We start from the raw sequence: 26,867 nt of genomic DNA, 5'->3' as shown, positions 1-26,867 counted from the left end.
ATCACAAAAGCAATTGGTTTCAAAGTTTCAAATGTCAAATAATCATATTTAAAAGAAGCAAAATTTCAAAATCACAATTTGGCCTGACTGACACCTTCAGTTGCTTAATTTGTCAAACCAACAATCCAAAACCCAAAGACTCTTCCTTTACTATCAAAAGCTACGTTTCCACTCAAAACACCTGGAACTTTTAGTCCCAGGAACTACTTTTCGAGGAACTAAAAGGGCCCATTGTTGTTTGCATTTCCACAGCAGTCTAAAGACCTGTGAAGATTAGGCAAATAAATCTGCTGACATATGAAAAAGAGACAGCTGTTTTTAGAATTAGGGTTCATTAGGGTAATTTTTGGATATGTTAATACAACAATGATGACACCATATAATATGGAAATAAATGCCCAATAAGTCCTGAACTTTGACTGTGGCCCAGCTATCACATGCTTTCCTCTGTAACTCCATACTGATGAATATGGTTGACCAAACAGGAATGCTCAGCGTTGCAAACCCCACCCCCAAAACTTACTGTATTTACCAACCCCATAGCAGGGACTTTTTGGGGGGTAAAATACTGTCGCCGGAACTTAATTTAGACCCTGGTCCCTGCAGTGGAAATGCACTGAGTACCTCCAAAGGTTCCTAGTCCCTGGGGAAAGTTCCTGAGTTGGAAACACTACTAGAAATCAGTCCTTTCAGGAAGATGCAATGTTGCGTGCAAAATCCTGGATGGACTGATACATGACAAAAAACCCTGCAAATTCTTACATCTTACATCTCAACTTATTTTCTTTTTAATGATTAATGAACTAATTGTTGCAGCTCTAGTGTACTTAGAAAGAAAATAGTTTCTACATGAAACTGCTGATTCAAGATCTGTGGATTATCTTAAGTTACTGGGATATTTTTAGAAAAAAGATAGTGCTGTTGAATTTTTCTCTTTTTTTTGTCTTTATAGTCCCCCTATTTTTGAGAGAAGGCAGACATTTCTATGGCCGTTATCTCCAAAACTTGGCAAATCACAATAAAACAATCTAGATGGATAAAAAGCACTACAGGTAACAGGAGAACACATATATAGTTTTCATTCTGGGGAGAACTTCCCCTTTAAGTTCCACAACAAACCACTGAAAGAAACTCCTCCTAAAAAAAGAGAACTGTTGTTGAAATATTGTAGCTAAAATTGGCAAAGCACCTGGTCTTAACTGAACATTATTCCCCTTATCAGAGAGCAGCGGGTGGACAAACATGATCGCAACTGGCAGAGGAGGGAAGTGAGAAGACGAAGTGGTATGAGTTCATCTCCTTCCTGTATGCCAGGAAAATAACCCTGCTGTAACAGGGCAGGGTGATGTTACAGAAGTGTTGACAGGAGGGTCGATTCAAAACCGCAACTTTCATACAGCGAGCGGCTGCACCCTGTCGAGAGAGCTTTTCTAATCCGCTGACCAGTGTCCAAAGAACGTTTAATGGAACTGACAAAAATGCAAAAGGTCTAAATAGAAAAGCGCATTCTGGCTTGACCCCCTTCGAGGAACTCCTACCCGAGCAATAGCTACTTAACAGCCTGTCTCTGCCCCTCGACCGCTTCTACTGACTTTTCAACTGGCACTAAAGTAGTTTACTTGATCCCCGTGGTCCATCTGAACTCTGAATACATGTTGCCAAACTGAAAGGTGGATGATTCACATGTGTTTTCAACCACTGTCACCCATATGTTTGAGGCCTGTGGGTGTTTTTTTCCCAGAACACTGAGTAGTTTTGCCTCTGGTGTTTGGCAAATCCATCAGTTACAGGCTTTTAGTATTTATGGGCCCCCACTTCTTGCTGCCTTCTCTTTATTTGCTCTTTTTACTCATTGCCTCCATTATCTTCTGCTCCAGTAGTTTTCAAACTGGGGTCCAGGGACTATACCACCACACCTGATGCTGCTGTATGAAAAGCAGCTCTTTCAACACAAGCAATTTGATAAAACATCTAAAGAACCAACACAATGTTAGCAGCAGGAACGGCAAGAACAACTTCTTACTTTTTGAAAGTGAGGAGCATCTGATGAAAATAAAATGTGTTTTTAAAATCATTATAAGAACTGTAATGGCACTATTAAGTACCCATGTCGGTACTCAGTATCGGAAAGTACCAGTAACTGTAAAGAGGTGATATCAGTGCATCCCTGGTGGGGACCAACAGTAGTCCTTCAGTAGGTAGGTAGTCTTTTTGTCTCTCCAACATGTCAAAAGTGTTTGATTTTTTTTTTCTACATTGTTCCTCTGGGTTTTGGTGACATATTGTTGTATTTTGGTGACATTTTTGACCCTTTACATCAATTCTTAAGTGGTGAAAAATGGTTAATTTGTGAACCAAATCTGTGTAATAAATGGTATCAACCCCAAAACTGCTGCAACAAGCTATGAAACATGATAAAGCATGGGAGTGACCATCATATACTTCAATCATAATCAGCCATTATACACTCTAAAGGTTCATAATGTGAATAGGCCCCTAAAAAACACAATGTATATTACACATTCATGACTAAAAAACTTGATACATAGTTCTCATTAATCTTCAGGTTCCCAGCTTTCAGATGATATATGCCACTTCTCTGTGGGATATACTGTTGAGCTGCTATCTCCCCATAAAGATCCTCTGTCCACCCTAAAAATTAGAAAACTTAAGAGTGTTGATATGGAAAAGGTTCAAACTGGGGGGTCCTCGACATGAAAAGGTTTGGGAACCTGTGTTCTACTCTTCTCTTCTTTCCATCCAATTCTTCCTCTTCGTCCTCTTGGTTTTGCTTTTCTCTTTCCCTCTAATTCAACCCAATTCCCCCACACCCAGAGCAGAGTCACCCACCTATATGACTAGTCTGAGGATTTAGGTCATACACTGGAACTGCTGCCAACACCATCACAGTCATCCACACGTTCTCGCCAGACAGTCGAGATCACTTTGGACTGGAAAAGTTCTTCCCATTTTGGGATACCAGTGAGTCAAAGCAGTGGTTGCCACGATGAGAGATTCTAGTGTTGTGTTGTTAGGAGCAACAAGTGCTAAATATTTGCAATTTGTTATTTATTTCTTTTTTTAATCCAGATTGTTGCCATTTTGGTTACAGCTGCACTTGGAGAGCTTGCATCTCCAAACAGGACACATGGTCAGCTGTTTAAAATGTTTGAACCTCAACACCCAGGAATCTAATGACGTGATATTGTGTCCCTCGATGAAACACAAACATGTTTACCCACCTGGGAGGCTTGGAATTGCTTTTTGGACACCGAAGAGATGATGTCTGACTGGCTGGAAGAAACAGTAATCAGTAAAGGGAATCTAGAGGGGGGCAAACTGAATAACACACTTTGGAAAAGGGAGCTTCATGATTCATAAATTGGACTCTTTAGGGGATTTACAGAAGATCAGTGATGCCATAGGCAGCATTTTTTATTTACAGCACTCAATGTTTTCATTCTGCTTATATTTAAGCCTTGACCAGAATGTACTTCTATTTAGGCACGGCCAATGATGATATATTAACCTGGGAACCAGCCGAATATGTGAGCTTATGTTTCATTTGCTGTGGCATCTGTCATTTCTTTGGGCCAATCATAACTGTTTATTTAATACTGGGCCAGTTCATTACGATGACTGACAGAGGAGCGTCATCGGTCCAAATGTGAAAAGTGACATCAGCGAAGTCACACGTTTCAAGAGCAACACACCAGGCTCATGATAAATCAGATAAAAATGTCAAACCAGGCAGTGCTGATCAAATATGAATCAAGATTTTGTTACTGTTTTGCCCGTATCCTGCCTCAAATGATAACGTGCTTTGATTCATAGGGTGTGTTATTTGCTGGATTAGCCAAATGCAAACATTCCTGTCTGGTTGTTTTGTAGATAATGTACTATATCACAATATAAATTGATAGATCTAATAATTGAAGTTTACACAATGGATGTAAGAGTATGGGTCCAGCAACATTTTTTTAAACTTATGCTAGTGAACGATAAATCTGAAAATCTAGATTCTTCCCACAGTGAACTTCTTTGACCCAGCTTCTCTCCCTCACTCTGCTCAGACTAGGGGCGGCATTTGGGAAACAGGCCGCACACTGACAGAATGCGTCCACGCGGCATGAGCAAAAGGGGCATGAATCTCTCAGTTCAGTGGCACAACCAATCAGAGGACCAGGAGTGGAATCTCGAAGCCTTACGCAAACGTAACTTGACAACTTCCCACCAGACAAACACTGTTATGCAGGGTGAGGTAAGAAGAGGAGATCAGACAGATAGAAGAAAAAAAAAAAAGTCTGCAGACTTTGATATGGAATTGAGACAGCCGGTTTCACTTCAGCACATGTTGGAGGAGAAAAAAAAAAAGAAAAAGCCTTTTCAGCACTTTGGCAGACTGGCCGCAGGGATGATATCCTCAATAAAACGCCTGCTATGCACAAACACACGGACAAACAAAAAAGCTGCAGAGCATGTACTGTAGGCGTAGTAGGGAGCTTGCACACTACTAGACAAACACACCCTACATACCAGCGTGTGTGTGTGTATACATGTGTGGCTAGCCAGGCCAGACAAATGTGCCAATCTTTAATGATAGCATTCGACTGCAGATTATAAGACCTGAAGAAATGTTTAGGCAAACTGAAAAAAGGCAGAAAGGCATCTTCTTCGCTCTCCTCTCAGATACCACACACACTCAGCACTGGAAAGTAGTCATTTCCCATGGTGCACTGTCCAAGAACATTAGGACATGGACTATTTTTACAGCCATAAACCAGAACTACACATGATTATGAAATAAGACATGGCACATGGTCTTATTAAAGGCCATTCCTGGCTGAGAGCTAAGATAAGCTTGTCTTTACAGCAGTCCAGGAATTGGAAATCCTTGTTCTGCAGGATTATGAGGAGATAATAACTACGAAGCACACGTCTGTTAAACACATCTGAACCTCAGTTTCAGACTTACTGTACAAGAGGATTTATCACTGTGGTCAGAGACGGCAACAGGTGAAGACAGGCTGATGAGGAGGACACGAACATCTCTGTCTAATGGTTATTTTCCCAGGAAAAGGTTGATTGAGCCCGAATTTCCTGGCAAGCCCCGCTTCGTGCTCACACTATTAGCCACGTTCAGTGGATTTAAAGAATTAGCGATGCTCAGTGTGTTCCAGCAGTTATTTTGTGATGCAGTGCCGTAAGTGCTGAAATGTGCTTTTTTTCTGCTGCGCCCACTTTCTCTTAACCTGCCCGGTTGGCTTCTACTACGGTTATTTCCTGCATTTCCTGAAATAACTTCCTCAGAGAAGAGTCCTGGACGTGTTGCTTTTGTGGAATGTGGAAATACAGACACACGCAGAGCTTGTGAATGTGATCATTCAGCTGTATCATTAAGACATCTTGCGGTTTTGTTGCATCAATGTGTAATGAGTTTCTTGTTAGTGGAGAAATTGGCATCTTTCTATTTGGTCACATTGGATTTCTGACTGTATGAAGCAATGCCTATTTTGGCAATGTTTTACCATTCAAGAGACAAAATAAACCACTGCGGCTTTTCCACCGGTACTTTTGGTCATGCCAAGTCAAACCGTGCCACTTTTTCCACCATTCCACCATTTTTCATGCCGAGTCGTGTCCAAGATGGACCTTCTCTGGCGTGGGGCAAAAGTGTGGTGCAGGTAGGCAGATTTTGCTACCTTTGGGCAGAGCCATGCCGTTTTCCCATTTCCAGTGCTTACCTAAGCTAAGCTAACCAGCTGCTGGCTGCAGCTTCATAATTGACAGACACATGTGAGAGTGGTATCAATTTTCATAACTCACTGCTATAAAGTAAATGAGCATATTTTCCAACATGTTGAACATGTGAGTGAAGAGTCTTTGAGTTCTGGACTGTTGGTTTGACAAAAGAAGCGATTTTAAGATGTCACTTTGGGCTGAGAAATTGGGATGAGCATTTTTTCAAATTTTTTGACATTTCATGGACTAAATGATCGATCGTCAAAATAATCAGCAGAATAATTGACCATGAAAATAATAATAGAAAATAAAAATACGGCTGTTTCACTTGTAGAAATCAAGTAATTAAATCAAAAAGTTTCAAACAATACCCAACCCTACATTCTTATTTTTGGAGCTTTAAAAATGTAAAACTATCTGGTCTTTCATAAGAAAAAGCAAAGATTAGAGAAAGATATTATAATGTCGTTGACAACTGTTTCCTCTTCCTCTTTGTTGTAAATTATCTCATGACCCCTCTGGTCGATCTTGTGACCCATTAGGGAGCCCAACCCCCATAAACCACTGCTCCAGGGCACCTTATCCTAGATTTGTACCAGTAAACTTCCGGTCACATGCCTGCTTCACAACCCTTCAGGCCACTGTAGCTCCCAGTCTTGTGTCGTCTCCTCCTCACTGTGTCCGGCCTCATCTGTAGGAGCAATGCAATCCAACACTCCCCACTCTGTGCTGAGCCAAACCGGCTGTTGAAGCAGAGCAAACGCCTCTTTGTCTGGCCTGTTTCTCAGCGTGATTACAGCCAGCACATCTGAAGGCTGTCATCTGTGGAGTCAAACAGTTGTCCAGAGGCCCTTCGGTGGTGCAGTTAGTGCAAAACAGAGCATGTCGGAGCTTCCATCTGCAGTCTGAGCCAAAATGGGAGGTCAAACGCCCCGTGGGGAGTTCTCAGTTTGGCAGCTTCTTGTTAAACATCCCTCAAAAGCTGGATTTGTCTGGTGAATCTAACAACCCAATGTGTGGTGTGATGGAGCCAGAAGCGGAGGTTGTGCGGACTGGAAGTGTGAAACCTCGGAGAGATCGTCTCTCACAGCGGAGAAAAAAAAGACACCCTCTATTAAAAAAGTCAGGACAGCATGCCAAGGTCGACACTTTGTTTGCTAACACAGCACATATGGAAACACCTCGGTTGACTTTAGTCAATCTGACTTTTGGGCTGAAGCCAAAACAGCATTCTGACCGAGCTCATAAGTTTACATACAGGATAAAGCGAGCCCAAACACAGAAAACAGTGGATATAACAAACACCAGAAGATGAATCTCCGCTACAGATTGTGTCTTCAGTAATCAGCCTTGTTTATAAGGAGCTGTCAAATAATTGCCTGCATTCCTCTCTTACACAGGGAGGAACTGCTGAACAGAGGTGTAGTGATTAGATGTAATTGCAGAGGGTAGTTAAGTGGGAAAGAATGCAGCGGTAATGATGATGATGATGCTCTGCAGTGGGAAGGAAGAAGGGGGGGGGGGGGGTAGGAAGAGCCGGAGAGGAAGCAACCACAGAGCCGAGCAGCTGATTCACTGAACAACATCAGTCACCAGTCATTTCACATCAGCATTTACTCAAATTGAACCTCTATTCAGGCAGGACAGAGTCAGGATGATCGTGCATGAGCCGCCACACTTCAGATTTGATTTACAGCTCACACAGACGCACGACTTCCAGGAAGTGAATGGAGCAACTGATTAAATGATTTATCAAATAGAGAATGACAGACACATCAACACTAATTTTGACAACTGATGGGTTGTTGAAATGATTAATTTACTGGTTGCAGCTTGTCAAACGTGAAGATCTGGTGAAGCTCATACATCATACTGGGAAACTGTGATGGGCTTTTCACACTTTTTGTAACATTTGAAGCAGAGCCTGATCAATATATCTGTTGATTGACATTACCGGCCCAATATTGGCCTATCACAGTTACATCACTCTATATCAGTGTCAGCTAGGGCTGCACAATTAATTGCAATATTATTGAAACTGCAATTTGGCAACAAATTGCAATTTTTTGAAAAGGGAAAAATGTGTGAGATAACAGCATAATAATGAGGTACTGTAGTGCTGCAGAGATGCCATGGCCTAAAAATCTTGTAAGAAAATATATCTGTCAAAATTTTAGTCAAAAATAATTGCTATATGACGTTTTTTTAGCATAGCTAACCCTAGCATTAGCATATATATTTTGTCCGGTATGTGTCTATATGAAAGCTTTAAGTACATATGAGCTTGATAATGTTTGTTGAACTGTAAAATATCCCGCCTCCATATTTGTCACAAGTGTCAAGTGATCATTGAAAAAAAGCCACAGCCAAGAGGTAACTCAGTAGCAATGACCTGATGATTTTTTTTCCAAGTGATGAGTATTATAAACTAATTTGCCGTCTGGATTAAAAACTGCTTCCCATTCAAATTTTTACCATTTTCAATCACCCCCCTACTGACTCCCATTAGCTGCTCAGAGATGAGGATGGTGCCAAATGTGTGCCTGTAATATCACAAGATGTTTCAGCTACATAAACCACTCAAGGCAAAAAACAATTGGTATTCTCATCATGGACTGATTTTTCTTTTCTTTTTTTTTTTGGTAAAGCAATTACTTTTTTAACCTACAAATCCACACTGGAAGTTAACAGAGCTGCAGATATTACCTTGCAACTGCTTAAACAACCCAAAGGGCTTCAGTTTATAATATTTTGAGCTAGAAAAAACAGTCAATCCTTCACTGGATAGGATTAAATCTGCAAATATTTGGTGTTTTCATTTAATCAATTTCATCAAGTCTGAGATAGCAATATTACAAATACAGTCAAATATATCATTAATAGGTGTTAACTGTTAATAGAAACGGTTTGGAATCTTTAAACAAGTTGAAATAATAAATTAGTTGTCAACAAAAAATATATCTGCAGATTAGGATTATTTTCATTATCGATTAATTTGTCGATCATCTTCTATATTAACTGATTAATTGTTCGGTCTGTAAAATAGTGAAAAATGTTTCTGTTAAGTCCTCGAATGTCTTATTTTGCTCACAACCCAAAGCTACTGAGTTTACTGACATAGAGGAGTAAAGAAACCAGAAAATATTCACATTTGAGAAGCTGAAATCAGAGAATTTGCAGCTATATCTGCAACAATTCTGATAATCAATTTGGCTAATCATGCATGACTATCTTTGGGTTTTGGACTGCTGAAAAAAATGTCAGCAAATTAATCAATAATGAAAATAATATTTAGTTTAAAAAAAAAAAGAAAAACAATTAATATTCCTTTTAAAGTCATCGAAAACATCCTACACACTCTCTGAATCCAAATCGGCTATTTTCCTATGTCAAACCTTTAAACTGTCTTTAACCTTTAAATAAACACTGTCCAGAGGCAATGGACCACACAAAGTTCTGGCCACACACACACACACACACACACACACACACATAAACACATCGTTATAATCCCCTGGAGAGAGAAAAGGGTATGGAGAATGGTGTAAATATCCAGCAGTGAAAAAGGAAAATACAGACAAACTCTGCATGGAAGGAACTCTGCATTTCACAGTCAGGCAAAGTGGAAGAGACCACCAGGAGAGGCAGGAGAGAGACCAAAATACACAGGCAGGGATCAGCAGGAAACACAAGGAGCACACACACACACTGAGAGAGACACAGGGAGACCTATAAGGCTTCATTTCCTGTTTGGATGAGAGCCATTCTTCCTCGACGGGAGGTCAAAAAGCCAGCTCTGCAGCACACAGACGCAACCGTAAGAGTCTTTGCATGCATGTGTGTGCTCTTATCATGGCACTGCACACACGTGTGCACACACAAACGCGCACACACACACACACACCAGCAGCAGCAGCAGCAGCAGCAGAGTGTAACGGCATGCAACTGTATATCCCAGGAATGAAGACAGGAATGAAGAACAACCAAAACAATAAAACGCTGAGATAATAATTACAAAACTGAATCCTCCTTTGCACACAAACAGTGGGCTGACTCATGTGATCAGATAAGAATATTGTGTAACTGTAGTTCTAACAGCATCTCAGTGAAGCTCGCAGCTGTGGGAACAAACTGGGAGTGTACTCTGGATGTGTGCGTGTCAGCTGCTTTGTGCAGCATCCAGCCTGTTGTTGTGCTGCTTCATCACTGTGGTCGCTGGGTTCGGTGTGCACGCTGGCCAAGCGCAAGTCATTTACATCATTGTAAAACGCAGCCGTACTGGCAAAATAGTGAGCTGTAAAATGTGATTTTCTACTATCATGTGTGTAAATCCATCAGCTGTTTTATCACCACGTTGTCAACTGCACCCTTGGATAGGAACACTCAAATTTCCAGTTGATTAATTAACACTGAGTGGTCAGTTTGTGGTTTAGCAGCAGTCTAATTTATAAAATGATAGGATAAATACATTTTATTTCTATAGGATTTTGCTGATGCTGTATTGTCTTGCAAAATCTCCCACTTAAAGTATCAGTTTGGATTATTTGAAGTGCGACTGTACGATGCACTGATCAACAGTCAGTGTATTAGCTACAGTAGATGGCGGTCAGTACATCCCCAGTCTGGAGAAGCCAAAAGCCAATACAAGCCAAATACTGCTCCAACCAAACTCCATATTCAAAATCAGTAATTTTACCTCTCAGAACATGGAAGTTGCTTCTACTTCTGCCTCTATATGTTAGTTAGTTTGTGTTATTGTGGACTTCAAAAGGTCAGTTCGGATTCACCAAAGTTGCACAATAATACAAACTAACTAAACAAATGAGGCAACACCATACCAGCAACTCCTGTGTTCAGCGAGGTAAAATGACTGATTTCTCCTACAGAGTTTGGTTGGTTTGGAGACCGCAATATTTGGCTCGTATAACGCTGGTTTCCCATCAGACCAGGCTGTCTGATGGGAAGGTAAAGCAGTGAAAATACTTTTTAAAGTGGCTAAATTACCTTTTTGTTGCTGACCCCTGTCCATGACAGGACATTGCTCCAGTTTCTCCAAACTGGGGGTGTGTCGACCGCCATCTACTACAGGTACTACCCTGACTATCAATAAGTACCTCATATAACCCCACTTCAAATAATCTGAACTATCCCTTTAAGGTTTTGCTGATCAGAGTTTCCCTCTATTGTTGCCTGAGACTGACTCACCATTTCCTCCATGACTGATATGCTGCTGCCACAAGACAGATGTGGAAAAACCGGTCATTTGTTCTCACTAAAAATTTTCCAAAGAACAATTTAAAGAATTTACTAAGAATTAGGAGGATTTTCAAAGACGTCAGCGGTAAAAATTGTTTTGACCACGTGAGAACAAAACATCAAAAAAGACTTTCATTTATATCTCTGTGTGCGTTGGTTTAGCAAGAATGAATGAATCAGTGGCTATTTTCAGGTCTTTGTGCTCAATTTATCAGTAATGATTCTATCTTTGTTTTGTGTTCTTATCTACTCATTGAGACCTGCATACACTAAAGGTTGCAACAGTGTTTGTGTGTGTATTGTATTTTCAGTTGTGCTGTTGCTGTCACGACCTCATGTTGTTCTTCTTATCTGTAAGATGCGGCTATTTGACCCTGTCTAGGTGAGGTCTCACTTGTTTTTTAATCTCAATCTGACTTCCTAGTTAAATTAAAAAAAAAATGTATATAACAGACATGATCTGTTGCAATAGAAAGATGTGAAAAATATTGGAGCTAAACATGCTGATTGTTATTTGTAACCCTTCTTTTATTCCTGTAAAAGGAAACATGTATCAGAGGGTCTTTTCTTTTCAGGTTTTTTACAAATATTATAAGTGTGTCAAAAAAGGCAGGTATCTATCAACCTGTTTTTATGTGCATTTTAAATCAAAAATATCTGGCAAAATTTCAAAATACTGCACAAAAAAAATTACATTTGGCTAAGGCGAAAAAGTCAGTCTATCAATAAAAGCAAAATGGAGAAAGTTCACTGGAAACAGTCTTAGCAAATAAATCATGACATACATAAAACATTTGACTTAAATGTCACATGCAATGAGCCTATAATTATAACCTTTCTCAAATTACTGCACGAAACAAACAGAGATGTCATATTTCCATCATGTTTTCCACATTGTTTTTCACTGTTTGAGGTTTGACTGAAGCTAATTACATCATCTTATTGCACCCTCTTTTTCTGCAATAATTTCATGACACCTGACTGGAATACAAGTGCCATCAAACCAGCAACGAACCAACTTCTAATAATATCAACTGTAGTGGATGGAGGGATCATTAATTTGGATTTTCTTTTACAGATTTTGACAAAATTTAGTTAAGTCATTTTCTTACTAAGACTTCATACAATTGGACTTCTTTTTGCAACCGGTGGAGTTGACCCCAGGTGCTTCGGTTTTAAGATCCGTACGCTCCGTCCAATATTTATACAGTCTATGGTTTCTCCAAATAGAGTTGCTTTTATTCCATTGTTATGTCTCATTCTCCATGCTAACACTTCCTGAACGAAGCCACCGCAGGCTCCACATTATGACTGTCTCAGGTGAACAGCTGAGGGTTTACATAGCTGCATGCCTCTTGATTCAATTTTACATGGTGCAAATCAGAAAATTACTCCATGAAACTTAAGATCTGTGTTAGGGGTAAAAGACAAAATCATAATTAGGACACAGGAGCCACCACAAGAGCACAGGCTGTGTGTGCATGATCCCCCAACGCACACGCGCACTATTCTCCCTCTCTATTCGGGGGTATCACAGAAAGGTTCTCAATGTGAGGCATTTTCTTCCGCCAGACAGACAAAGCGCTCCCTGTTCACAGCCTCTTAGCAGCCACTTCACACGCAGCACAAGGTGGAAGCCCCGCAAGCTACTCTATTTTCCCATCAGCCCTTCCGCCTCGGTACTGCAGAGAGACCCTGGACTGTGAATGGCAACGACAGCACTGGGGGTGGCGCAAAAAACAAACCTGTCGGCACACACACAGATTCAAACACACACGTTTCACTCTTAAGTCATACTGCAGCCCGACTCTAACCTCCACTGAATGTCAATAAGCAATTCAGGTAAAGATGCTACAGCTGTGTTTATCTAATAAATACACCAATAACCCTTTAAGGGGCAAAGGTCACAAAGGCTGACACCACAGGATTAATGGACTAGTAAATTTCCCTTTTAAATTATTAAACCAATTAAGTATTTACACAACGGCACTGGGTCCTACTTCTAAAATGTGAAGATTTGCAAATATTCCCTGCTTTTACATGATTGTAATTTCAATATTGCATTTTAGATTGTTAGTTAAATCAAAAAAAGCAATTTCACTACATCACATTGGGCTACAGAAAACATTTCATATTGCTTCAGATATTTTAGAAGATGCAAACAGCTCTTATGACTTGCATCTGGATCAAACTAAACTTATTACTTGTTCCCATTTCACCATTTCAACAATACTCAATAGGCATTTGTCAGTCCTGCCTCCCAGCACATACAAAATACAAAACAAGATGTACTGTATTACAGTACAGTAGAGCACAATACACTTCCAACTCAGAGGGATGCATCAGTTCCATCATGGCACCGCTAAGCAGACACACCCTGACCAGAGTGAACCCCTTGTAACTGTGGGCAGACCAAAAGGAAACAGCCCTGACGCCAGGCAACGTCTCACCACACACTGACTGACAAGTTAATGTAAGAGAGTCACATCCTAAAGCATCCAAGCTTCAGGCACGGATGGGTACAGAAAACGATTAATGGCATGGCGAAAGAAGATATGTTGGTATGATTATTTATAGCTTCTGAGGTGTGTTTGTTATTAGTGTCTCGAGGATAAAGGAGTCAGATTTCTCGTGTTTCAGCTGTATTCACCTCCTTACGTTTCCACTGTTAAAACAACCTATATCCTACAAGCTGCAGGCCTTCCTCTCTATTTCCAATTCAGGAGTATGCAACACCAGCCTCGAGGGCTGCTGCTAATCTCATATCCATGAGCAGCGAGGGCAACATGATAATGATCCACCTCTGAACTGAACCGGGGAGAGCAATAAAACACACCCACAGCCTGCAGAGCCCACAGTCCTGCCGCTTTATTATTAAAACAGAGATACACTACGTTACGGCAAACACATCAAGACCTCTCCTCCTGCTTATCCATGAAAAAATAACCCAACAAGACGGAGATGAAGATGTTGACAAAGCAAAGATCATTAAGCACTCTGTGTTTTTTAGTTAGTTATCAATTAAATCATGGTTTAACTTAAAATGATGTTGCGCCAAACTTTTAAATTAGCTTAAAATTAAGAACAGATTAATTCTCTTTACACCTCAGTTTAGTCTTTAGTCTAAACCTTGATAAAAATTCTGCTGCAGCAAATGTGATCCAGTTTCAGTAAAGTTTAGTTTTGCTAAACTGATTAGAGCTGCAACAATTAGTCGATTAATCAATTATTAAATTAATCGCCAACTATTAGAAAAAGTAAACATTCTCTTATTCCAGTTTCTTAAATGTGAACATTTTCTACTGTATGACAGTAAACTGAAAATCTTCAGGATGTGAACAAAACAAGACTTCTGAGGACGTCATCTTGGGCTTTGGACAACACTAATCAACGTTTTTCACTATTTTCTGACACTTTATGGACCAATAAACTAATCAATTCATTGATAAAAGTGATCGACTGATTAATTGATAATGAAAACAATCATTAGTTGCAGTTCTAACTCTAATAGATTACATTTAGTTTGTTTGGAGTTTTAAGTTCTGCTCCAGGCTGACTTCGCTTTCGTTAAACAAAAAGAAGAAACCCAAAAAGAGAAGGGGAACATCTTTACTGACCATCAGCTGACCTCACATGGTACCATGTTCACCATGGCTACACAAAGTACACAAGCATGGGCACACAAATATAGCACAGGAAGGATGGAATTTCCCATGCACAGGACAAGAGACAGTGATGAGCAGTTGCAACGGAGACAGAAGTCAGACAATGTAAGATAAGCCTGGAGTTTTCTTCCCTGATATAAAGTACCATATCTAACTGTCTTTCATATGCTTTTCCGACTCGCCCCAAGGGGTTGTCATGGAGACTGAGGCAGGCGGTGGCGTCACTGTGACCTTGGTGTCGGCTGAATGCTGTTTGTCAGGATATTGACTCAAAACCTGAAGGAGTGTAAATATGCCTTTTTCTGGTCTCTCTCTTGCTTTTCTTTGCTTGTCATCATCCATCTTCCATTTCCCTCTGCTTTTCCTGTGATTTGCCAGATTGGTCTCTCTCTCTCTCTGTCTGTCTCAAGCCCTCCAGTCTCACAAGTCTTCCTCCTTCCCTCCATTAGACTGAAAATCTGACCTTCAGTGTATCCTGAAAAAAATTTCTGGCACTCTAACCCAAGCTCCGTCGGAGGAAAAACACAGATAGCGGACGTGGGAAACACAAAACCTAAAGGAAACTCCTTACATTCCATCACTGATCGCTCCAATACAGCACAAAGAATGTTTTCAAAAATTATAATAAAGATGATATTATACAGATATTATGTTCAGGTTTAAACCATGAGTGTGTTGGAATTGTACCAGGTTAGGTGAATGCCTTCCAGCTCTAATCTACGAGATGCCACATGACCGGTGCTCTTTGTTTGATTTGTCTGAGCTCTTAATGCCTTCATTGGATGAGCGGCTGGATTTACCTGCACATGGCAGCGGCCTCATGCTATAGAAAAGGTTAGCAAAGGTAAATACTCTGATGGTATCTACGAAGCCAGGGACTTCATTATACATTTAAGTTAGGAATAACCTAAAATAAGACGGATAAAATCAGTATATATTTATTTCAAAGTGTCAATTGTGACATACTTCATTTTATGGAAAAATCCATCGAGAGGTTATGAATGTTATGCTCGTTTTCAGGTTCATACTTTTATTTGAGGGTTCTAATAGAATAGTTTTACATGCGTTAATGTTAAAAATATTGGCCACTGCTGCAGCACCTCTGTTCACCCTCTGTCTGAAAAACACATTTTCTGAAAGGTGGAGCAAGCAAAAAAGAGACAGGATGGTCTTTTCTCATATTCGGGGGGTTTTTAAACACACCGGGAACAAATATTTTACTTGAAAAAACATGGAAACGTGCATTTTGCATAATATGTGATCTAAAATGACACAATAACCAGACAGGAATGTCTGTTTGGGTTGATTAAATACATGACAAATCAAAATGTCATAACATGAAAGCAAAACTTGCCATAAAATGGTTAACAATTTCTCTGATTGGTCCAAATCAGATTGATTGCTACAATTTGTAGATCTGTCACATTTTTCTGTCAAATAAGCCACAGAATAAAGAGAACAAAATTATCTAAAATCGACATGTTTCAAAAGTTAACCTGTTTGCACAAATGCATAAACAGTATTAGGTGAGATATATATATGAGAAAATATTAGATATTACAAGAGTCTATGAGACAGTTGCATTGGGGGGAAGGGAAAAAACAAATCAATACAGCATAGTATTGCAATATTTTGTTGTGGCTTTGTATCCATACACAGACGCCCAGTATTGATCTTTGATATAAATTATTTATATTGCAAATACCAACTTTTTGGTACTAGAATGCGGCTGAACTATAGCTGAAAAAAAAAAAAAAAATCACGATAAAATGCATAATTTCAGTCAATATTGATAATTACTGGCGATTTTTTATGACTATTTTTTTCACAAAGACCACTTTATTTACATGTGTCACTCATCGAGTGATATCATAGGTTGTTTATGAACGGGGAATATTTGTTGTGCTTTCATGACAGCTTGCATTTAATGCATTTAAGTGAAACTATTGAACATTTTATTGAACCGTTCTCTTATTGTTATTGATAAAGTGTCTATTACCGATAGATAATCACTACTGCTTTATTGTCCTGGACTATACTACAATGATAAAATCTATTGCTTTTTCAGTTCCTCTAGAAGGCCCTGAGTTTTTCTCTGATCAGCTGGGTTGGTTGTCTGTCTGCTTGAAAATCCCATTTTGCTCCCCATCGCAAAATGTTTAAAATCCCAATAATATAATTATGACTTAAGTATTGTGATAATACCATATTGTGGGGCCTCTGGTGTTTCCCACTCCTACAAGACAGATAACTTTAAGTGCGTCCCTATGTGTGTTCGGGTTGCTCAGTAATCAGTATCACAGACCAATAACTGCAGTCGGACTGTCTGTCGTAAATGTAAATGTTTTGCAACATTAAAAGAAAGAAACAGACCACCAGTCATTTAACCAAACACACAGCCAGTCAGCCACTTGGACAAGCCTGACGAACCAATAAAAAGGAACCATAGATTCTACAGAGACCCTGTATTGTGTTCTAAAATAACAGCGACTGTGTGAAAGTGAGAAGAGAAGTGGGAAATGTGGGGTACCATTCTTCACAGCTGTATGGGTCTGTGGTGTGCATGTGTGTGTATCTGTGTGTGTTCCTCTGACCTGGGAGATGTGGTTGATGGAGGACTCCATGCGCCGCAGCTGCGAGGCCTGGATGTCCAGCAGCTGGAGTACATTGTTGGCTAAGGCATTGATCTGGTAGGCCACGCTGGCCAGGGACTGGGTGGTGTAGGCTTTGGTCTCCTCCAGAGCTTTCCTCTTGTCCTGGGCCTGGGCACAAAAAGGGATTAGAGAGAGGAAGAGGGAAAATGAGATGAAAAAACGATGGAAGAGGAACCCAGTTACTGTTAATATCGCATAGCATTCGCATCCATCTTCTAGCCCCGTATCCAGGTCAGGTTTGTGGTGGATCCGGGCCAACAGAGGAGCCAAGACATCCTCCCCCTCCCCAGCTTTCTTTCCCCAGATACCACATTCTCTCTGGAGGGATTGGAGATGATGTAACTCATCCTACAGCAGCCATACTGGAATCTCAAACAGCTCTGACTGGCATATTAATCAATATACAGAGAAAGCATAGCTTTACCAGCGACAGTTTAGGTGTTTGATTATCTAGAATTCTAGACAATGTTTAGCATCTTGTACACTGCTAAAATGTTTACTTTTGTAGCATTTAACTTTATTTGCTTGGTTGTAAATGGCAAACGCTAACAGCTAACTGCACAAGCAACAAAAAGAAGCTGTGTATTTAGCCAAATAACAAATAACAGCTAATGTCTTCTTAACCCCACTCTACCCTTGATTTCATTTAGTTTTCCATATTAACAATAACCTCAAACATAACACAACTAGAAACTGTATTTATCTTAGGCATTTTGCTTCTTTTTGCCCGGTTGTTATGATCAGAAACTTGAATTGTGTGTTTCAAAGTCATAAACCTCAATGATGGCACGACTCTTACCCGCTGGGAAATAACTCAATAGCATTAAAAAACGAAAAAAAACAGGCTGTGTAGGATTTGTTCTCCGAATTGACAAGTCCTGTTGTACAGTAATATTTTTCCTCCATATTGTCTTGAAACGACAACACGCTGACAGTTACAAAGACATAAAAAGTGGCTAAACCAGACTAACTGTGGTAATGACACGCTCACATCAAACAGGCTGAGGCAGAGAGTCGAGCTCCAAACTGAGCCATCATGTTTGATCTCTGTGGGATCTTCCCAACACTGTTCACTCATAAAGCGGAGTCCAAAGAGCACAGCCTGGAGGGGCTACAGTGGGCTTTGATAACAGGCTGCCATAGCAGGGGGTAGGTGGTGGTGTAGGAGATGACTGGTAGTCTCGGTAAAGGGGGCCAAAACGGAAAAAAAGGGGGACTCTTGGCCACGAGAGGACGGACGGACAGAATGAAAACAACCATGTCACTGCGTGTCTCATTACCGATTCCCCGTGGCAGCGCGTAACTAATCCAGCAGCAAACCGTACAACTAAAAGCTCCTGGCCTGAAGAGCTGCCGTGGTGGTTAGCCTCAGCCGGGTGAGGAGGTGATGCTGTTAGTGGTGTTTCTTTTAGCGGGAATCAGCGCGGCAGATGTGCTGTGAGATAACAGCCTTAGGAAGGAGGAGAGATTCCTCCAGAGGGCTCGGAGCAAAAGGCCATCTGTGTAAAAGCACACAGTCATTCATGTGCACACACAGACACCTACTACTGACGCTGCAATATGCAGTACGGTTGAGGGAGTAACAGCTGCAGGAAAATACATTAAGCAACAAAAACAAACAGACAAAACTGCCTCATATTCAGAACAGCAGTTTTTAAGTTGCAATTAGATGGAGTTTTTTGTTGTATAGGGACAAGAGATTTCAAACAGATTAATGAACAACATATGCTTGCCTGTGCAAAACTGCTGGCCTACATACCAAGCTGGAAGCCAGTGATGGTCGTTCACACACAGAGAATTTCACAGGAATTTAATTTCTACTGACAAATCATACAAAAAACAGGTAGAAACTCTGAGCAAAAATATGTACCGCTATTCACTGTGATTTGCAATTCAAATAGCAACTGTAATGCTAAGAAACTGCTCAATTAAAGGTCCATTCCGCCCACTTTACACATGAAGTTCAATTAATTTAGCTCTGTCGTGTAACATCTCCTGTGGTTCTGCATGGACTTTTGTCTGAAAAATAATACGGATGCACAATACCTATAGAAGACAATAGATTATCATCCAAGACGTGTGAATGGATAAGTAAGTGTTATCTTAAGTGACGACATTTACTATCAACACTGACTGAACACACATGAAAAAAGTGATTTCCCTTTAAGTCTGGGTATCTTGACCTCTGCAGCTTCAGTTTTGACCATTCAAATTTAAGTACCCCCATAATTGCTGATGTACCCTTTAAACTTGTTTTTGTCAATATCTTGCAGCTGCAGAACACAGACACCACTGATGCTGCAGCTAACACAAATGCTCAACTGTGATATGGAAGGAAAAATAAATTCATATACTGCGGTAATGTGCAGAAACTAAACATACTTATATTCGGTGTAATTTGCAAGGCAAATAGCAATTAAGAAACTGCACAATTAACTTGGTTTGTCAATATCTTGCAGCTGTAAAGTGCAAAGACAAACAACGCCAATGATGCTGCAGCACACAAACTGTGATGTATAAATACAATTTTATATCCCTCATGTCTTCCAAAACATCTTCATTTGTGGGAGTTCATGTTTCCACCCAAAGCACAGCATGTGATGTCCTTCAGCTTCATGTGTTTCAATGGCTGCAATTGATACATGTTTAAGATGTGTCCAATCCACTTTCATACTCTTACAGTTTGTCATGTAGTCTGCATGAATGCTTGTTTTATTTCCCAAGTAAGAGATGAAGATGAAGTAAAAGACATGCTTTCATATAAGCTGAAGAAACAGAACGTGTTTGTTTGGGTTTGACATCCACTGGCGACACCACAATGAGCATTTGTCACCAACCAAGATGAAACAGCATGAGATGACTAGATATAAGTTTCACGCCCTCTACAACAGATTGCCAGGTTTTTCTTTGCTCAGTGACACAGTACACAATGAAGTCATGAGGCTAATTTGACAAGAAAGCTGATACACTGAATGAAAAGGGCTGGGGCTGATCTAGGCTTCTCCTTTATCTCCTGTTTTATGAGGTTAAATCTTTATCCTGAGTTAATCATACAACTGTAATTCTTCAGGTCCTGGGCTCATGTCTGCACAATCGGCTGCACAGTGTTTTTTCAGTTACACTCAACAAAAATATAAACACAGCATTTTTGTTTTTGTTCCCATTTTCATGAGCTGAAGTAGAAGAAGTCTTAGATTTTTTTTATTTCAACGCATAAAAAGTGGGAGCAAAAACTAAAGCATTGGAGAACAAAACAGAGAGAGTCAACATGTCAAAAAGCATCACTGCTGCATGGTGATATCAACTCCTTGCAAACTTTCTTTGTATTTGTGGATAAACTGATCTGAACTGCCTTGACTGCCAGAGCTGTGATGTGAGGTCAGCGGTGGTGGGCGTTGGGAGGACAGATGCGACACTTGATTGCATCGCCACTGGCGGCATCTTAGAGCCGTCTGCTCTAGTTAAAGCCCCCCCCCTCCTCCCCCTCCTCGTCCCTTCACTTGTTCACGCATCAGAAGTCGGCCGTCCAGTCCGCAAATCCTAAAACTGACCACATTTGTTGTTCATTTACCCGAGAATCGTGTGACATCAATCTTCAGCAGAGTACTGTAGATATTCAAAAACCAAACTGGACAAACAATCTCGAGACAATCACCAGGAAAGAAACAAACTGTGCTTGCTCAGTACAAAAGGTAAATAACAGCAGTGGAGAGCTGAGTGTGCTATACCACAGCGGGAGGTGCAGAGAATGAGGTGAGCTCCCAGAGAGCTTTAGTGCTCCTGGGGCACTTTATCTCATATTTCTGGGCTGAGTAATGACTGAAAGAGACTGCAGAATATCCAGGCAGTAGTAGACAGTAGTAGTAGACAGACTGTCAGCACCTCAGCTGGGTTTAAAAAGGGAGTACGGAGGAATGCACCGTGTGTGTACTCACAATGAAATTATAGCTGGAAGCTGAGGCAAGCGAGATAATCAAACAATCGCTTGAATACAGCAAAAACACAGAGCCAGCGATGTTTGCGATAGAAAAGTTAAAAATTTATGTGGGCTGATTTGATTTGGGAGGAAGGAGGGAGTGGCAGTCGCAAGAATGGATTTGTCTCTTGGGGTGTTTTTGAAGCTGAGACAGAAGCACAGAACTGGATAAATACTTTGATTTCACTTGCTCATCCAGTCTGGTGAGATAACGGCCAACAACCGCCACCTGAGTGCAGTTAAAGGGATAGTTCAGATTCTTTGAAGTGGGGTTGTTTAAGGTACTTATCCATAATCAGTGTATTACCTACAGTAGATGGTGGAGTAGCTGGGGAAGCAGAAGAGTATCAGTGTGGGAAGCTATGCAACTATGATGGACAGGTTCAACAGCAAAATATGTTTTAGCCAACTAAAAAAAGCCCTACCCAAAATAATAACAATTAAAACAAACACATCAAGATTTTAAGTATATGCTATATTTAAAATATTTTACCTTTACCTTTACTTTTACACTATTTTAAACAAGGTGTTTCCTTGCTTCAGTGACATTGACACACTAGGAAAGGAAAGGTCCAGACTTCCTTCCTAAGGACAAAAACTGTTCACCCTCCACCCAGAAGCTTAAGTAGGAAATGGATAAAATGAGTCCTCCTCCTCCTGACTCCCGGACATGACTAATAGAAGATCTAAGGAAGTGATACAAAATACCTAACTCAAAACTCATGAGGCGTTTTCACTGAATCATCCCTCCAAAGTGTGGAACATGACAAATTTAACCTCTTTACTCAGGGACTCAAATAAACAAGCTACATCTGTTTGTTCTGCACTGAATGTTCAAACATGTATGAACATTTGACACTAAAACAACACTAAACAGTGTTTCTACTGTGCAATCTGCTTGTGGATTTGTACAGCTGACAAGCACATTTGCGTTTATGTGCTCCCACTTGTCCAGAGGGGAAATGCTCTCGGAAAGGAAAAAAAAACACATTCAGGAATGTTTGGAATCCTGCAACATGTCATACATCTTCAAACTTTCAAGTGTTGCTGGAGAACTTACGAGTGTGAGGAACGCATGGAGGAATAAAGAAAACAAACAGAACCACAGAGGGTTTGTTTTTCTATTCTGTGAACTGGACAGGATAGAAGAGAAACAGGCACAGATCTTGACAAAGTCCCAGTGCCTCAGCAGAACCGGTACCGATGGTAAAATCGGTGTGGTCTGGAGCAGGATGAGCGTAAATCCAACTGGAAGGTCGTATAGAGCTCGCATGGCACTTCGCTGCGTGTGATGTATCGACCGCAGATTACTGCAGACTGGACAGGGTGCAGACAAGTGAGACGGCTGAGAGCTGCAGCTCTGTGGGTTGTTGTATTGATGTGGCCGTCTGACAACCAGCAGCTGATTGGGAATGAGGTGGAGCCGATGAATATGAGATTACAAGAAGAAAGACACGTTTAGGATGCGGCCACGTGTTACTCAAGCTGTTTCCTGGTCATTTAGTTCCTCCTGTGATTGATTACAAACCAGATGGAAGGTAAAACTCAATAATGACTCTGCCAGCTGCAATAGGCCGACATTATCTAGTGCTAGCTGCTGCTTTAAATAAATAACACAAGTTTTGAATATACTTCCCTTGAAAAAAGAGAATGTGTCATGTTCTATGACTACAATTTCATGGCTTAAATTCAATCAGACATGAGGACATGAACTGGACAAAGTTCATGGCACTGTCATTACAAAGAAGTTTCAGTATTAGTCAGCCTGGGTCTTGTTCTTTTTGTCCATTATGACTTTTGGCCACAGTAACATTTTACTCACCACCTCCGTCATAAAGATTCGGGAATTGCAGACTCTGACAAGACGGGCCACTGTGGCAGGTCTTAGGTCACTTTTTCAAAAGATATAGTTAAAAAAAATCAAACTAATATTTGCATTATGTATAGGTTGCATTGTAGATTTTTAGTTCATTCACAGCACCTCTGCCTGACTCTCAACTGAGTGACAAGCTAAAGTCGGCATTATACTTTCTGTGAGTACAAAATGTGAATTTTGTAATCAGAGGGTGTACACACAGGCTGTGTGCAGACATCCATGTAGCCCCAATTTGTTGTGACAATCCACTGTGCATGTGTCGAATGTGTCTCGCAAAATTAGTATAAAGAGAACTAATGGGCATCCGTGGTGTCTGTGTACCCGTCTGTTTGGGAGTATAAACCAGCCGGATTTGTTGTCATGGAAACAACACTGTAAGGATTACTGTAAAGAAGCCACCAAAAGTCTCACCTTTGATGACAGGTCATTTAAGACAGTCGGCCTCTGCTGTTGCACTTATATACAGTAAAGTTTACAATTTAAAATTTACAGTTTCATTTAGCAGACGATTTTATCCAGAGCAACGTACATTTGAGAGCTGAAACAACACAAGCAACAATCAAATCAGGAAAGAGCAACATGAGTATGTGGCCTAAAGCAAAGTTCAAGTCTGACAGGACGTAGGAGCCTACAGGCAGTGCGAGAAGCAATGCACAGGATACACTGGATTTTTTAATGTACATATTTTTTTTAATCAATCATCTGCAGGTCGAACAGAGTAGGGTGTCTCCTACTACAAAAGTGAAGAGTCTAGCTCGAGTGGTCCGAGTAGTCCGGTCTGGGCTCCTGTAGAAACATGGTGAGGCAACATGGTGACCTCCATGGAAGAGGATTTGAGCCCTCTGAAGATAAACGGCTCATTTTAAGGCAACAAAAACAAAACTATTGTTATTTTCTAATGATTATGCACTAAAGAAAACTGATATATAATGACCAAAAATTCATCATCGTCCATATCCAAGCTGACAAAATCCAGAATTTCCCTTTAACTTTACAGATGCTGAAACTAATACACCTTGTTTTAATAGCATCAGTAACAAATAGACATCTATGATGGTAGTGGTTAAGAATTAACTTATTGAGCATTCTCTAGACGTACTTCCCAGCCTTGCTTGTTGAAGATTAGACCTGAATGATAACAAGAAACTGAGCTAAAGGGGAATTCAATTTATAAGATTAATCCAAGAAAAATCTGCTGAACATATTGATCTTGACAGAGATCTCGCCATGAACCTATTCATCTTCATCTTATATGGAGGAGCAAGCTTCCACGTCTTGAAATATGAAACTGGGAGAAACCAACACCAGCCACCTGAGGAGACAGACGAGGTAGCGAAAGTGACTCTGGGACGTGTTAAGAATGAAGAAAACCTGGCGACTTAACAACTTCAATCCTTCCTTGAGCAAAGTCTTAGCTCTTTATAAAAACTCAGCACTACGCTGCGTGAATTCATAATTCCTCCTCCTCCTCCTCCACCGGGGCAGATGGAGGCTGACTGAAAGGCCATAAGGTCTACCTGACCTTGAAGAACTGCCAGCGCACAATTAAAAATTCCTTCAGTACGTCAGAGAAGAGACACAAAGGGGAAGTCTGCACATGGAGGGAACTCATTAACCTTTCTTGAGTGACTTGTTAATTGGTTCGTCCAGGCAGAAAGTCTCTGTTCTACACCTGAAAGTGAGGAACAAACACAAACAATCTATTTTTTCACAGGATCTGAGCGCTGGGGGAGCTCTTTTCCATAAAAAGGTGACTTAAAAAAAAAGAGGCTAAATCCAACCACAAGCAGATAATATTTTAAAGTCTGAAACAATGATGTCACTATGCTCCCAATTTTCTCAAACTCCTAAAAAAGTTTAATGCCCACGAAATCCACAACAGTTGGGATAGGGGCATGATTACCAATGTGATGCATCACATTTTATTTTAACAACACCCTGTAAGCATTTGGGAACTGAAGAAACTAATTGTGGAGTTTTAAAAGTAAAATTCTTTCTTATTCTTGCTTTAGAGTCTGAGGTCTCCACCAGTCTAGTGCCTGAATACTTTTACTACAAAGCCACACTGCTAACATGTGTTAAATGTGTTTTGGCGTCGTGTTCCTGAAATAAGCAGGGACGTCTCTGAAAAAAGCACTGACTGGATGGCAGCCTATCCTGTACTATACGTATCCTGGGCCTTTCCAGATGCTCATTTCCATATAAAGGTGAGTTTAAAAAAATAGGATGAATCCAGGAACAAGCAGGCAATGTCTAAAAGTCTGAAACAATGTCAGTATGCTCCCAATTTTCCAAAACTCCTACACTCTAACCAGAATGTAAGAGATCAGTCCAACAGTCTGAGGGGGAGGAGTGACAGGTGGTCAAAAGGATGAATGGGCCTGGCTGGTAGGCTGAGAGCCGCCAGGCCTCTCCATGCTGGGAGAAAAACCAGGCCACTCCACACAGAGAGAGACAGAGAGAAAGTCAGAGAAAGAAGGACAGGAAATGAGGACTCAGAGTAACCCAGAGAGACAGAGCCGCGTTTAAAAAAAATGCAATTTTTGCCACCTGCTCTCTTCCAGGAGAGAAACTCACATTAACTCTGCTGGGGAAAGCAGCGCAGGGCAGGTCCACCAAGGTTATATGAGCGGGACACACATGCTACCTGCAGTGATTTCAACCCACAGCCCACATTTTAAAACTACCCATTCAGGAACAAGCCATACTAAAAGCAAAAGTGGGCATCATGCTGTCTCAGCAGGCTCAGTCACATGTCCTGATCTCGCAACACTGGTTCTGATCTGGCTCATGACCTTTGGTTTGCCACATCTTACTTCCATTTCCCTAATCTATTATTGTATTCTGTTTTTAATCAACCTTCCTCCCAGAATTTCTGGTAATGACAGTACCAGATGTTTTGTATATCGCATGCTAAAATATGTATAATTATTCTGGTGAAATGATGGCGAGAGATTAACCGACATTGAAAATAAACATCACAGCTTGTATGAGGCATGAGTATCGAGAACCGGTACCAGTTCCTGACTGGTCAGTACCGAAATACTGATAAGTTCCTGCACAAACTATCTAGATTTATGCAGTGTTTAACAGCTGACAGGGGGATTTAATGAAAATTGAGCTAAATGCAATAACTCAAGATCCTAGTTCTGCATGAAAGAAACATAAATATTCAAAATTGATCAACAGGTCGATTTATTTTTTGTCAATAATTTCAGTTCTATAAATATCAAATACAGCCTGAACTAGGGAGGACAGCAATTAGTTGATGATCGATTAATTGGCCATTTAGAGTTTGATCGATCACGTACAATTTAAATCAGTCTGCTATCAAATATGCATTCAGAGGATTTTTTTTTTTTATGAGCGCACTCTGCATGTTATCTTATATTTTATTATATGTATTTAACATGTAGGCTTTAACTATACAATATGAGGGGAGGAAAGAATGCATTTGGTATTTTTAAATTTTTGTAGTTACAATTAATTGATGAATTGATCGTTAATATTACCAATGATTGATTAATTAAAGTGCTTATAATTTGCAACCCTAGCCTGAAACCCTGAACAGCTGCATTATTTTATTTAACAAAGCAGCCAGCAGCCCCTCCACTGTGTCCTTCCTGCCAACATGGCCAGGTGGCCCACTTTGCATACAGTGTATCCGTCCTTGTCACAGAGGTTAAACTAACACAGTG

General features: G+C 40.5%; 1 protein-coding gene across 6 annotated transcripts in view; it reads right to left on the bottom strand.

Annotated features, from left to right (window-relative positions):
* The window catches only part of abi1a (abl-interactor 1a), a 60,502-nt gene that overhangs the window by 28,682 nt on the left and 4,953 nt on the right, over positions 1 to 26,867 (bottom strand). For all 6 annotated transcript variants that reach the window (XM_084710446.1, XM_084710448.1, XM_084710451.1 and 3 more), the window contains exon 2: positions 17,258 to 17,425. In XM_084710446.1, coding sequence (XP_084566572.1) covers positions 17,258 to 17,425 — 168 coding nt within the window. The remainder of the gene's footprint in view (positions 1 to 17,257; positions 17,426 to 26,867) is intronic.

This window comes from Lutjanus erythropterus, chromosome 21 (genome assembly GCF_056507025.1).
Source record: "Lutjanus erythropterus isolate fLutEry1 chromosome 21, fLutEry1.hap2, whole genome shotgun sequence".
Lineage (NCBI taxonomy): Eukaryota > Metazoa > Chordata > Actinopteri > Lutjaniformes > Lutjanidae > Lutjanus > Lutjanus erythropterus.
This window is presented reverse-complemented; position numbering and strand designations above follow the sequence as displayed.